We start from the raw sequence: 14,889 nt of genomic DNA, 5'->3' as shown, positions 1-14,889 counted from the left end.
GGCCAACAGTTTTACAAGTCACCTTTACTGACACAGTCAGCTCACGACATACAGAGTAAATCTGAGGTTGGGGAAAGGGCAACAAACCTTCCCTTAGGCCAGAACAGAAGAAGGCATAGCAAAAACTGTCTATTTCTTATAGGCCAAAAAGAAAAAAAAAAGTCTACCACCTTATTTGTCAACTCCCTGGGAGATAAAAAGGTACAGAGAGAGTGGTTCAGAACCACACTTCAAAAGTATGATTTTTGCTTGCTTTGAAAAACAAAACAAAACAAAACACAAAGTGCTGTTTTGAAATGGGGTCTCTCTCACTTATCTTTACAAAGCTCTCTCCTTTGTAACTACATGCCAAAACAAGGAACACAATTTTATCTTTGAAATACTGGTACATTTTTGTTTCTGCTTAAAAGGGCTCAGGGATCTGGAGGCTAATTAACCTTCCACATTGGATATTATAGCATTTTCTCAATGAATGAAAATATAGACAATATTAATCTTCTTTTTACTACTATATTCCTGAGTGAATAACTTGACTTGAGATCCCAAGAACCTTCCTATTTTAGTGGTTTTGAAACTACTGAAGATCTTATTATCCAAAAATGGTACTAAAAATAACCTAAGAAAGCTTTAATTATCAGCAATCCCATTTCCCTCAAGAGTGAGGTTTACATCTTTTTAATACGACAGCCTTCAGTAATGACATTTTCAACAATGTAATATCTAATAATATAGAAACAAAAATTCAAAGAATGTGTTCACGCTTTGCAAAATTCTATCTCTGCTACTCAAAAGGTACTATTATCTTCTTTGCATAGCAGATGAGAAAATAAATATGGTAAGACATATTACTGCATCTGCTTAATAGTAGTCCTTAAGACTTTGGTATCTGTAAAAACTGATTACCACATTATGATTAAAAACTAAATTATTTTGATTCAATGAATTTGAGCTCTTCTCTTTTGTGATACACCTTTCAAATATATATTAGAGCTACGCCTTCAGCAAAAAATGAAAATCATTAAAACTCAATTCAAAACTCATAGTTTGGTGGGTTTCCAAAAGCAAAGTGTGAAAACACCAACCTCCCCGTGGAGTCTTCCTTGACACCCCCAGGCAGGCTTGTTTCTCCCTCCAACCCACTTACCAGACTGGATCACGACTCTTGGCCTCATTTCCTTTTGTGGACTCTGTAGGGCAGGTGTATTAGTCAGGGTTCTCCAGAGGGAGAGAACTAATGGCATAGAGATACACGGGGAGTTTATTAAGTGTTATCTCACACGATCACAAAGTACCACAATAGCCCGTCTGCAGGCTGGAGAGCAAGGACAGTCAGTCCGAGTTCCAAAACGGAAGAACTTGAGTCCAAGGGCAGGAAGCATCCAGCACGGGAGAAAGATGTAGGCTGGGAGGCTAGGCCAGTCTCTCTTTTCACATTTTTCTGCCTGCCTACTTTCTAGCCACGCTGGCAGCTGGTAAGATTGTGCCCACCAGATTAAGGGTGGGTCTGTCTTTCCCAGCCCACTGACTCAAATGTTCATTTCTTTTGGCTCACCCTCACAGACACACCCAAGATCAATACTTTGGATCCTTCAATCCAATCAAGTTGACACTCAGTATTAACCATCGCAGTAGGTATCATATGCATTTATATTAGGCTCTTCAGTGCCAATCACAGCTCCTGGCCCAGACTGACTACTTATTAAATGTCAACCAATTGAACGAATGGTTAAAAATTGAATAAAAGGCTTTTAATTAACTGTATTATTAAGCCAAAAGATGAAGGCAGTAAATGATAGAAGGGGAAAAAATAAAGAGTTCCAGAACAGAAATGAAAATGGTTACTTCTGTGCCTGACCCTAGATAGGGAAGTTATTCCTGTGCCTGTTTTATGTACTAAGTTAAAAAGCTGAACAAAATTGTCTCTAATGTCATTTCCATTTCTAAAAGTATTTTTTTAAACAATGAAATGGTCATAATCCTATGTATAAATATTCATACAGAGGCCAGGCACAGTACTTCCTGCCTGTAATCCCAGCACTTTGAGAGGTCAAGGCAGGCGGACCACTTGAGCTCAGGAGTTCAAGACCAGCCTGGGCAACATGGCAAAACCCCATCTCTACCAAAAATACAAAAAATTAGATGAGCGTGGTGGTGTGTGACTATGGCCGCAGCTACTTGGGAGGCTGAGGTGGGAGGATCGCTTGAGCCCCAGAGGCGGAGGTTGCAGTGAGCCGAGATCTCGCTACTGCACTCCACCCTGAATGACAGAGTGAGACCCCCACTTCAAAAAAACAAAAAAAGAAAAAAAGATTCACATAGACTAAACATCCCTTAACCAATGTTTACTGAACTCACCAGATAATCAAAGTTTTCTCTCCCCTCTGAAAAACATACCGTCTGAGCAAAGGCTCTCAAACTTGAGTGGGCCTTGGAATTAACTGAAGCATTTGTTAAAACACAAATTGCCATCCTCTTCTACTACCCAAGAGTTCACAATTCAGTATGTCTGCAGTGAGACCCCAGAATTTACAGTCCTAACAAGCTCCCAGGTGACACTAATGCTGCTGACCCAAAGACCCACTTTAGAGAACCACTATTCCACGGTACGCACCCGCTCACCTCTTTTCCTATCACCGAGCTGTCCGATTAACAAAGGTCAGGTTCCCAAACCTGTACACTCCAGTTGAAATTGTTTACTGTACTTACACTAGCTAATTATCACGTAAATGTACAAAAGGGATTCACTTTCAAGTTACCTGTTGAATTCAATGTGAAAATTCTGTGAAATATTGGGAGACAGTCATAAAAATCTTGGATTTTGTATTCAAAGTTCCTCCCAAGTATCTTTAATTTTTCAGTCCCACTAAAAGTAAAAATAGTAGGTGATGAACTGCATGGTGTTAAACATACCAAGGGCACAATGGACATGAGGAAATCTGGGAGTGATAGACATGTTCATCTTCTTGGTTGCGATGATCTTTTCTTGGATGCGTGTATGTGGGATAAAATATATTAATGTCTGCTACTTTAAAATGCAACAAAAGTTGGATGGATATTACAAAACCATGTATAATGAAATATTAACAGAATCTAAGTGGTGAGAATATGGCATTTCATTGTACCATTCTTTTAACTCTTCTGTATTTTAGAAAACTGTCAGAAGATATTCGGGAAAAATTAGTTTATAACCTTTGACCAAAAAAAATCTGCTTATAAGATAGTAGTTATTATGTGACTCCATTTTTTGCTTATGTATGTTTGTGTGTGTGTTTACAGAAGTATATGTATGTATATGGGCATATCATTATGTATATTGCATATTCATCTGTGCCCTCTTCACCAGATCTGTCCTTCCAATTCACTTAAAAATACTGTGTCTTTCCTATCCCCAAACAATACAAAACAAATAAAAAAGAAACCCCCTCAAATTCTCATCCCTCTCTTCAGCTACTACTAGGTCACTTTTATTCCCTTTCAAAGCCATTTATTAAAGAGATAAATACACGTTCTGTGTCCATGTCTTCACCTACTCCGTTATGGTTTGTGTCTGAAAGCTCCAGCAAAATGGCTCTTGTTCAGCATACCAATGATTTCTACGTCACTAGAACAAATGGACATTTTTCAATTCTCATCCCTGTAGAATGCAAAATATTAAATTCACCTACTTTTAAATTTGAAATGAGGGAAGGAAACTTTATTTGGTATGTAAAACAAGCTTAAAAAAAAGACTTCACTTTCATATCATGGCCAAATTAGAATATGAAAAGGGGGAAACTTAAGGGATGAAATCAAGAAAAAGGAAAAAAAAAGAAGAAAAGATAAAATTATAGCTCAAAGAGTAAATGTCAATGGCCTATTTTCATTACCAATTAATTTTACTACATTTTGAAATCTTAGCACAGTAATCATTCACATTTCTTCAACTGGCTTAGTCATATCTAAAAAACTTTATCTATCTATAGAAGCTCTATCTTAAATGGGTCTTTCAAACCACCTATCTATGTAGAAATTATTCCCTGAGTTATAACAACAATAACCAGAGAACTAGGTCCCTAAGCATCAGACAAATCCGGCTGAGTATCAAAATTAGTACAGAAACCACTTCCTAATCTTCAGATGGGCTCCCTCAAAGACTTGCACAGCACACCGACAGCATGTACCACGGCATCTCCAAGTCCTTCAATGATTACAGTGTGTCAGGTGACACAAAATTCTGCAGTAAAATCAGCTCCTTTAAATACACTCCTATGAACTGCAAAATAAATTTCTTTGTAACATGGGCCTCAGAGATGAAAGACAGCCTTCAAATTTGAGACTAAAATGTGCACAAGAATTTGAATTCGAATTGTATTTAAGTTGCAGGATGGTGGTTCCGAAACAGATCACTTTTTATATGTAGTACCCTCATGGTTTTTTTTTTTTTTTTTTTTTTTGAGACAGAGTCTCGCTCTTTTGCCACGCTGGAGTGCAGTGGCACAATCTTGGCTCACTACAACCTCTGCCTCCCAGGTTCAAGTGATTCTCCTGCCTTGGCCTCCCAAGTAGCTGGGATTACAGGCGTGCGCCACCACGCTGGCTAATTTTTGTATTTTTAGTAGAGATGGGGTTTCACCATGTTGGCCAGGATGGTCTCAATCTTTTGACCTTGTGATCCGCCGGCCTCAGCCTCCCAAAGTGCTGGGATTATAGGCGTGAGCCACCAAACCCAGTCTCATGTTTCTTATTTTGAAGTTGAACATGCATTGGCTAATCAAAGAATTGTGGTAACAAACATTCTACCACAGGCAAAAACAGTAGAAGTGTATGTGAAAATAGTTACAGCAGGGCTTTAATTAATTAATTAATTTTCCTCTAGTACTCATCTGTAACCTTGGTCACAGATGCTGTTACTGAAATACCACGGGTTCGGTCTAAGACCTGCTACTCACCATACAGACAGCCAATCACTGAGACAACACATATTGCCAACAAAAAACGCTTTAATCAGGCTCTGTAGCCAAGGATCAGTCTCAAATCCACATCCCTGACCAAAATTAGGAGTTTTTACAGCAGGGAACAAACGTAACAATGTATGGGAAAACACGAACTTGGGAGGGCTAAGGAAGTAATCTGATGAATGAGAGGCCTGGTGTCTCACTGTCTGGACTCTATGATCTGGTGAGTTTCAGTTCTTTGATACTGTTTGAGAGGCCTGGGAGTCCTTTCCTGAAGAAGGAACTCAGATGAAACAAATATAAGTTTAAAGCTTTAGGACCAGAAGGGTCAATTTCTATGTTTATCCAAAAACAAACAAACAAACAAAAAAACAAAACTGTCTGTGGGACTGTTGGGTCAGTTTCAATAGCAGTTTCTTGAAGGTTCCTTTCTTTATTCTTGCTGTCTATCCTCCGCCTACAGGCCGGCATGCTAAATGATTGTGGAATAAATGAAAAGCAAATTCATTTATTCCACAAACAATCATTTAGGACATCCAATGTGCAGGTCTAAACTATCCCAGACTTGAAGGAACATAGAGTAGGGTTAATGGTAATACGATTATTGAAAGACTTTATTTTAGCCTAGCTTTTCACACCAGACCTTTACACACAGTAGCATTATTTGGCTATTTTTTTTCTTTTATTTTTCCTTATTCCATCATTGGTGTCTGAAATTTGGTTATTTATAAAGGTTATATTTAGTTTTTCACTTACCTTTGAGTTCCAATAACTAATGGACGTAATATGAAGAAGAAAATAGGTTAAACTCAATAAGAAAGGAAGCAGCATAACTTAATCACAAACTAGGCACACACTCCTGAAAATCTGAAGTGATTGTTTAGTAAAAAATCTAGATTCAGGCCAGGCGCAGTGGCTCACACCTGTAATTCCAGCACTTTGGGAGGCCGAGGCAGGTGGATCACGAGGTCAGGAGATCGAGACCATCCTGACTAACACAGTGAAACCCCGCCTCTACTAAAAATACAAAAAATTAGCCGGGCATGGTGGCGGGCACCTGTAGTCCCAGCTACTGGGGAGGCTGAGGCAGGAGAATGGCGTGAACCCAGGAGGTGGAGCTTGCAGTGAGCCCAGATCACGCCACTGCACTCCAGTCTGGGCGATAGGGCAAGACTCCGTATTCAAAAAAAAATCTAGATTCAAAACTCTGTTCTTTTTGGATCACAAACCTCTTTGAAAATCTAACGAAAGCTAAAGACCCTGTAGTAGGCAGCTTCTGACAGGACTTCCAATAATACCCACCTCTTTGTATTCCCAGTTCTGTTTAATCTCCTTCCCTTGAGTTCTGGCTGGACCTAGCAACTTGCTTCTAATGAAGAGAATATGACAAAAGTGAGAGATGTCTCTTCCGTTATTACATCACCAAAGACCATGACTTCTGTCTTACTAGTGCTATCTCTTGCCCTCCAACTTGCTCTCCTTTTTTGAAGCAAGCTACCTTGTGTGAGATGCTCCATGAAGAGACCCATGTGGCAAGGAAGCAAAGGAGGCCTCCAGCCAATAGCTCACAAGAAACTGAGGCCAAGAACCCAACAAGGAACTGAATCCTGCCAACAAACAGGTGGGCTAGGAAGTGAATCTTCCCCAGTCAACTTGAGATGACTGCAGCCCTGTGACAGGCAAAGCTGGAGGACCAGGCTAGGCAGCAGCTGGATTCCCGACCCACAGAAACTGTGAGATAATACATGAATATTGTTTTAAGCTGTTAAATGTTGGCATAATTTGTTATACAGAAACAGATAACTACAACAAATCGCCTCTTTAGGAACGTGTGTGTGTGTACAAATTCTAGTATACATTTTAGGGAATTTGGAAGTCTCTCTAAAGTTCGCAAACAGAACGCCTAGTGACCCAGGGATTCCAGATTAAGAAACTTCTAACATGATAAACTTCAAACAATACGCACAAAAGGCCTATAGGAACAATTTAATCATGCTAAGAGGCATAACAAACATTAGAATGCTTTCCTTCCATAAAGTATTAAGAAAGTTAAATGACTTCCAATATACTGACATCTTAGTACCAGTATTATCAAAGGTAAAATCAAACCAAGTGGTACCAAAACATTATTTTTGAATACAATATTTCATAGGTACTGAAGAATGGTAAAATAACTGAGACTCTGTCCTCAACTTTGAGGACTTCACTATCTAGTTGGTGAGACAAACACAAACATACACACGCACACACAAAATAGCTACCATAACAGCAGTAAAAATAGAGATTTACAGATAGTATCCGCTCATGTACACAGTAAAGTGACTTTACTGAATTTTAATTATAACATAATTAAAATAAATACCTGTACTGTTTTTCCAAGTCCCATGTCATCACCAAGAATGCACCCTCTTCCATGGATGTAATGTCCATAAAGAAACTGGGCTCCTTCTCTTTGGTAGTCTCTCAAATACCTATTGACGGTATAAGGAATAGAGTCTCCATCGTCAGATAATTTAAAAGCAACAGAAGATGATGGAAATTTTCGGTTTGGGAAATAAGGTTTTTCCAAATCTTCATCATCAAATATAAGATTCCTAGGGCAATCTTTAACAAATTTTACTTCTTGAAGCTGTTTAAGAGGTATTTTCCTTTCTTGAAAATCTGAATATAAGACAACTGCAAATGACTTGCCATTTTCATCCACTGTGACAGATTTTATGCTTGCTTCACGAAGTTTTCCATTATCTGGAGAAGGGGCAAGACATCTTTCTCCTGGATGCCATATGTCTGCAATAATAAAGAAAATAAAGTTTCCAAAGCTAGCTTATAAAGTAACACCTCATTTATCCACAGCTATGAGAAAAAATACATACCTCCCATAAATGCCTTTTCCAAAAAACTGGAACAAGAGAAATTATAACATGTATAGATGTTTTTCTAAAATATATTTTCAGATATTCTCCTATAATAAACAGAATAAAGGGTACATACTTTATTTCCAGTGGCTCCTATCCTGGCTGTGTGTCATCATCTTCCCTGGAGTTTAAAAATGTACATTCTTAGACACCACCTCTGGTGATTCTTACTCAGTAGATAGGGGTCATGGGCATCTGGTTTTATTGTTTTGTTTGGTTGTTACTGTTGAATTCAAAAGATAATTCTGACGCACAGCCAGGGTTGAGAACCACCGACTAAAATATTCTTGCTGACTCATGAACATATATATACATATATTTCATGATATGGTAGAGTAATCGTGAATAGGACTTGGTAATGAGTAAACTAAAATCCTCTGGGCAGCAATGCTTTGTGGTTCATCTGTCCGCTTTTTTATAGTTATTCCATTGCCTTTCTCTAGAAACAGCTGTTTCTTTTCCCTGCAATACTGCTGCTTCTAAACCGTTACTTTAACCACTGCTTGTATACAGCTAACCACAGGAACCTCCCATTCCACTACAGTGATGTCACCGCTTTTTCTCTTCTGGGTTTTGAATAATTATTTGAAGAGATGAATTCTAAGATCTCTTTTTGCTAAGAGTATTACCTCTCTCTCCATGAACTTATTCTGAGATTAACTGTACAGCTATCTATTTTATTTTCTCAGAAAATATACCACTATGAATGAGGAGGAGGTCTATAGAGTATACTACCGATACAATTTAAAAGTATCAAAAAAAACTAAGTAAAAATAATTTTCCAAATGGAATCTTATGGCAAGAATCCAAAAATAATTCTATGGCCACAAATATAAGAATATTAGGAATTATTTTTCTTATACATTTCTCACTGAGATCAGATAACCACTGGCAGTTTCCTGGGGTCTTCCTGATGACCTCGAGTTAGATTTTTATAACACTCCAGATTACAACATGACATGTTTATACTATCTAAAGCAAGAATAGTTCATTATGTTCCTCATCCATCAGCTGTTCTTAAAAAGTAAAGCCACTAACTTTGATGAGGTTATTTTACCATAACAATAATGAGTACACAGGGAAAAACGTTCTCTCCCACTCTAATCTCTGGACCCAAACTGTTGACAACTGCTACACCATTCTAAAAGAGTGTTTTAATGTCAAACTAAAGCCTTGATCCACTGTACAAGTAAAACAACATATAGGTCAATGGGCCCTATTTTCATAACAGTACTATTTGCACCTTAAAACCTAAAGCAACCCTTATACAATTCTTAACCCATTACTTACTTTTCCCATTATGTGTTTGCCTCCCCTATCATTTTTTAAGACTCATTTTATTATCGATTATTCAACACACGTGATTTAAGCACAAATTATTCACCAAATATTATACCACATAATGGGTATAAAATGAAGAAAACTAATGTCAAAAATGATGGTGACTAATAGTTTTCCTGCATCTCATTAATTGGCATCATCATCTAACCAACTTTTCAAGGTAGAAAACCATTAGTTAGCCCTTAAACCTCATTTAATATTACTCCTTACATCCAGTCTGTCAGAATGGCCTGGTTTTACTTCAAAAATGAATCACTCTCCTCCATGCCACCATCTCACTAAAGCAAAGGCTGGCAAACATTTTCTGTAGAGTCAGTTATTAGCTATTCGTTACTTTAGATTTTGTAGGCCATACATTCTCTTGCCCTTGTAATGCAAAAGCAACCAGACAATACATAAACAAATGGGCAGAGCTGTATTCCAATAAAACTTTATTTACAAAAAGAAGTGTCAGACCAGTCTTAGCTCACAGACAGTAGTTTGCTGACCTGTCTTAAAGCATGCCACCATCAACTCTCCCTAAATTATGCCTAACCAGGCTCTCTGCTCCCAGTCCACCTATTTAGAGTAGGGTACCCCATTATTCTCTATCTCATCATTTTATTGCCTCTGTAGCACTTACCATAACATTTAATTATCATGTCCACTTGTTTTTGTCTTTTTCTTCCACTAGAGAGCAATTTCCTTCCCAAGAAAAAGTTTGTACTGTTATAAATTTTATCCCCAGGACCAACACAGAGTCACACAGCAGACATTCAATGAACATGTGAATTTATTACACATTCTTTTTCTTTTTTTTTTTTTAAGACAAGAGTCTCTCTGTCGCCCAGTCTGGAGTGTCATGGCACAATCATAGTTCACTGTAAACTCCAACTCCTGAGCTCAGCCATCCTCCCGCCTCAGCCTCCTGAGTAGCTGGGACTACAGGTGTGCACCAACATGCCTGGCTAAAATTTTTATTTTTAGTAGAGACAGGGTCTCGTTTACGTTGCCCAGGCTGGACTTAAAACTATCCTCCAGCCTCAGCTTCCCCAAAGTACTGGGATTACAGGTGTGAGCCACTGCGCCTGGCCTATTACAAATTATCCATCTCACAGATCCTTGGTATCTCGCGAGAGAGAAAACTAAAAAGTACATAAACATATACATAACTGTAAAAAGTACATTGGAAGAAAAATGCTATGAGAAGGGAGTATTGAGAAATGTAATTTAAAAGGGAAAGGGGTCTAAGAACTGTATTTCAAATAAGTGTACAGCAAGTGCAAAAAAAAAAGCCTTAAGGGAATCACACAACTTATTGGAGTATTTTTGGTTTCTGAGTTTGGGTAATTTCTAGAACGAAAAAAATTCAGCTAAGTTTGAGTTAGAAATGGAATCTCTCAATAGCCAAACTACAGAACAACTGCTTAAATTGTGAGGATTTCCTGTTGGATTTAACAGGGTTAAGTCTCCTATAATTTGATGAGTCGAAATCATTTGTTTTGGTTTAAACTAATTATCAATTCAATTCATTCTGGTGATGGGGTCTCTCTCTCCCTCTTTCACTCCAATGGCCTCCTCGCTATTCCTCAAGCATGTTCCCACTTCGGGGCCCCGGAGCTTTCTGCTCCTTCCACCAATAAATACCAGAGTGACTATATCTATCACAAGGAATGAACGTCCCAGTCACCATAATCTCCACTTGGCAGCTTCATCTATTTATTTTTAGCTGCCAGTCTCCTATAGGTATTTATATGTGTGGCCCCTGAATTACAGCGTCATCAATTCCTAGACCTCAGAATTCAGGCTTGTAACTTGCCCTCTCTGAGCTTTAGCTCTGAATTCATCTAGTTAATGAGATTGATATCTTCCTCAAAAGAAAGCAAGTAGTTAAACAATCAGCATATTGGTGGGCTCAGGAAAATCACTCAATACCTGGTAGCTTTTGTTATACAGCACAATTATTAATGAAAGCTATTCATTTGGGTGCCAGAGGCATCCCAGATGACTTGTGGTAGATTATCACACCTTCTTTAAACCTCCTATTTAAGGCAGAATATAATGCCCTGACTCAATAGGCAACAAACCTCCATTGAACTAAATATCTCAACCTTCATTTACCTACTTACAACAAACTTCTGCCATTCACTAACAACTGGGCATACAAGGATAAAGACTGAAAATGACGTTTACTGAGTGCTTAATATGGGCCAGACGCGGGGTCACATAAACGCTTTGCGTATTGTCCACGTCATTATAAAAATCACAAGAACCTAGTAATGAACCCAGTTTTACAAATGAGGAACCTGCCCAAAGTTGCTCAGCAAGTAACTGTCAGAGGCAGCACTAGATCCCAGGGTCTGACCCCCGAGTCCAGGTTCTCAACACTGAATCGGAGATTTGGTCCCAGGCCTGCAGGGGGTTCACAATCTGCAGCTGTCACTGAAGACGATCTACAGGGCAAACCCCAACCCGAAGGGCACCGGCGAGAACTGGTCCAACGCGACGCAGCAGACAGGCCTCTGGGTAAGGGGCGAGCGCGCAGCTGGTACCTTTGCCCGCGGTTTCCGCGCAGGGCTGTGGCGCCGAGGGATCCATCCGGCCAGGGGGAGGGGCCGAGCCCGGCTGCACGTAACACCCGGAAGGCGGAGGACAGCGAGGTGGCTGGCCGGTGGGCCAATGGCGGCCAACGCCACTTCCGGTCGCCCTCCGAGCATCGCTCTCCGGCAACCCGAAGCCACGGGAAGGAGGAGGGGGATCCCAGCTAAGGCAGCGACTAAGGGAACCCGAGGAGAACGGGAGGGCGACGTCCGGAGCGGCGGCAGAGCCACGGGACGCTGTGTGAGGCTGGCAAGGCGGTGTTCACCTAGTTCTTTCGGGCTCCGCCGCCGCCGGTGGAGAACACGAGGCCAGCATTGCGACCCCCAAATCTCCTCAGGATCTGACCTCAGTCTCCTAACCCCGCAACTTCCATCCTGGCCTTGGAAAATCCCGCGAGAACGGGCTGCCGAATTGTCACTGGGATCTCGCGAGAACGAAATCTTCCTTTCCGTGGGCGGAGCCATCTTCCCGATGTCTCGCCTCTAGGAGGCCTGTAGCAGGAAGGGCCGCGGGAGTTGCGAGTGTCGCGAGGTTTGAGGTCGCTGGGTGGGCCGGGCGCTGAGCGACGCTGGACATAGCTGGGGGGCTTGGGAAGGCAGTGGCTGTGAAGGGCCCCTGAGGCGGTGGAGGCCTGGCAGAGGGCGTCCCGGCAGTCGCGGCTCTCCGCTTCTCGGTGGAGCTTGGTTCGTCCGTGGTGGTGCCGCACCCCAGGAACTTCCAGGAGCCAGTCCCTCCTTGGAGAGCTCCCCGGGACACCCACAGGTGCCAAGTGAAACTAGCGCGTTTTCTTGGATCCTGCACTTTGTAGTGAATCATAAATACTTTAAATACAAAGCCAACAACATTTGCTGGGAATAAACGTAAAAATACTGTTACAGTGTAAAGTTTTCCTCCGTCCCTCTGACGTTTCTGGCGGGTCGCTGAACGCGGGAGACTCAGCCGTCTGCTCTGAGCCCGGAGTATCTGAGGCAGCCGCGCCCACCCGCGAGGTGCAGGAGGTACACGGCCCCTGACGCTCCCAGGCAGCGCAGACAGACGGATCCTTAGTGGCTCCCGTGCTTGTTACCATTTGCATACTCTAAGGTATTTCATGGATTGAGTGAAATACCTGACGGGGCCTGTATCCGTTCCCTATTGCCGCAATAACCAGTGACCACAAACTTTGTAGCTTGAAACAGCACAAATATATCATCTTGCATTTATTGTCTCGCGGTTCTGAAGGTCAGAAGTACTACTGGGTGTCACCCTAGCTGCACTCCTTTCTGGAGACTCCACAGGACCATCCTTAGCTTGCGTTCACCAGCTGCTGTCAACATTTCGTTGCCTTTGGCCCCTTCCTGCATCTTCAAAGCCAGTGATGTGCCATCTCCGACCCTTCCATCCTCAAGTCTACCGCTGATGGCAACTGGAAAAGATTCTGAGGGCTCACCTGAGCAATCCAGGATCATCTTCCCATTTCCAGGCCTCTGCCCTTGATCACATCAGCGGAATCCTTTTGCCATGTAAGCTAATATATTCACGAATTCCAGAGATTAGGAAATAAACATCTTTGGGGGATCATTATTCTGCCTACAGTAGTGTCTTAAGAAAACAATATGGCTGTTTGCTCTGCAAATAGATCTCAATTCTTTGGCAGATACTAAAAACTAGTAGTATGTGTTCATAAAATGCTTCATTTAAAATATAACTTGTTTGCTTACCAGCAGGTAGTAACTTTAAGCCTAAGTGAAACATCTAACTCAGCCATCTCTGTGTGAGATGTTGGCCAGGTCACTTCTCTGTGTTTTATTGTCCTCACCGATCACTGTAACAGTGAGACCAATAATAGTAAACTACCTAAAAAGGGTAATTGTAAAAAATAAGTAAAACTCCTAAAACAGTGACTGGTCATAGTAAGGAATATATGTGTTGTTATTACTGTTATTATCAATGGAATGCATCCACTGGAAAGTTGCGTTCTACATAGACATTATGTCAGTTTAATATTTTGGCTAATAGGCCGGACGCGGTGGCTCATGCCTGTAATCCCAGCACTCTGGGAGGCCGAGGTGAGCAGATCACGAGGTCAAGAGATCGAGACCATCCTGGCCAACATGGTGAAACCCCGTCTCTACTAAAAATACAAGAATTAGCTGGGCATGTGATGGCACGTGCCTGTAGTCCCAGCTACTCGGGAGGCTGAGGCAGCAGAATCGCTTGAACCTGGGAGGCGGAGGTTGCAGTGAGCCAAGTTTGCACCACTGCACTCCAATCTGGCGACACAGCAAAAAACACTACTGATTATAATTGTAATTCTTGATTCTAACATACACCGTGATATTGGAAATCTTAAAATCTAGAAAAATCTGCTTCTTGTTATTGATGGATTGTATCTCTTTTCACATTGTCTCTAAAATCAAAATGCAAATTGACATTTTAATCAAGCTTGTTTTTTTCCCCTACAACTACCAGGGAAGAAGTTTGATTTTTTTTCCCTCTCTGAAATGACTAGTTGTGTAATTTTGTCTTATTTTTCCAGAGGTCCATTGAGTTAAGATGTAGCTCTTGACAGAGCTGACCTCTAATTAGAAGGGATAAGCAAATTCAGAAATAAATTTTGGTTTAAATGGAAGGTATCATCTGGTTGAAGGAATACCCTTGTGACTAACAAAAGAGGAGGATACCTCATTTTCTGAGTGTTTATTATTTAACCTCACTGCTGTACTTACAATGTATACTGAAGCAGAAATAATCATGACATGAAAATATGTCCTAGTGAACTAGTTGCCTCATAAAACTAGATATCCTCAAATATTCCTTCCCCCACCTAACAGTAGCTTTTGTCTCTGCATTGACATCCTTGTGTAGGTGCTGATATTGTGAACATCTACCACTGTCAGTCCAGTCACTTCAAAGTTAAATTGAATATCTTGTAAAATATTACAGAATTCCTGTAGTTAATATGTGTGATGTTAGATAAATCACATAAATAAACTGAATCACATACAAAACTTTTGGCAAAGGAGGATCTAGCAAAAATTAAGCCAATTATAACTACAGAAGAGAAAAAAATAACACAGATGGTGATAACACAGCCATTTCAAAAGAGGCTCATGGAAGGAAGGTTAAACCCACCAGTA

At 40.7% G+C, this 14,889-nt stretch overlaps 3 protein-coding genes across 13 annotated transcripts in view; 1 reads left to right on the top strand and 2 right to left on the bottom strand.

The window, feature by feature from the left end:
* ERCC6L2 (ERCC excision repair 6 like 2) overlaps positions 1-11,922 on the bottom strand; it is a 151,404-nt gene extending 139,482 nt beyond the window's left edge. For 4 of the 11 annotated variants that reach the window (XR_001895455.3, XR_001895457.3, XM_009189242.4 and 1 more), the window contains exons 1-2: positions 11,722-11,922; positions 7,297-7,721 (exon numbers count right to left, since the gene is read on the bottom strand). Coding sequence is in view for 8 of the 11 variants with exons in the window: in XM_009189242.4 (XP_009187506.2) it covers positions 7,297-7,721; positions 11,722-11,767 (471 nt within the window). In the remaining 3 variants the exon portion in view is untranslated. The other 7 variants (XM_021927737.2, XM_009189243.4, XM_021927739.2 and 4 more) reach the window with 7 other exon arrangements.
* Positions 10,883-12,830, bottom strand: LOC116269978. Its single transcript, XM_031654000.1, has one exon. It carries the CDS (start codon positions 12,584-12,586, stop codon positions 12,185-12,187), a length of 402 nt encoding a protein of 133 aa, XP_031509860.1. The 5' UTR covers positions 12,587-12,830; the 3' UTR covers positions 10,883-12,184.
* On the top strand, positions 11,449-13,352 carry LOC116269977. Its single transcript, XM_031653998.1, has 2 exons — positions 11,449-12,301; positions 12,992-13,352. The coding sequence occupies exon 1, from the start codon at positions 11,449-11,451 to the stop codon at positions 11,935-11,937; it is 489 nt and encodes a 162-aa protein (XP_031509858.1). The 3' UTR covers positions 11,938-12,301; positions 12,992-13,352.
* Positions 13,353-14,889: the final 1,537 nt, after the last annotated feature.

Source organism: Papio anubis, chromosome 13 (genome assembly GCF_008728515.1).
Source record: "Papio anubis isolate 15944 chromosome 13, Panubis1.0, whole genome shotgun sequence".
Taxonomy (NCBI): domain Eukaryota; kingdom Metazoa; phylum Chordata; class Mammalia; order Primates; family Cercopithecidae; genus Papio; species Papio anubis.
This window is presented reverse-complemented; position numbering and strand designations above follow the sequence as displayed.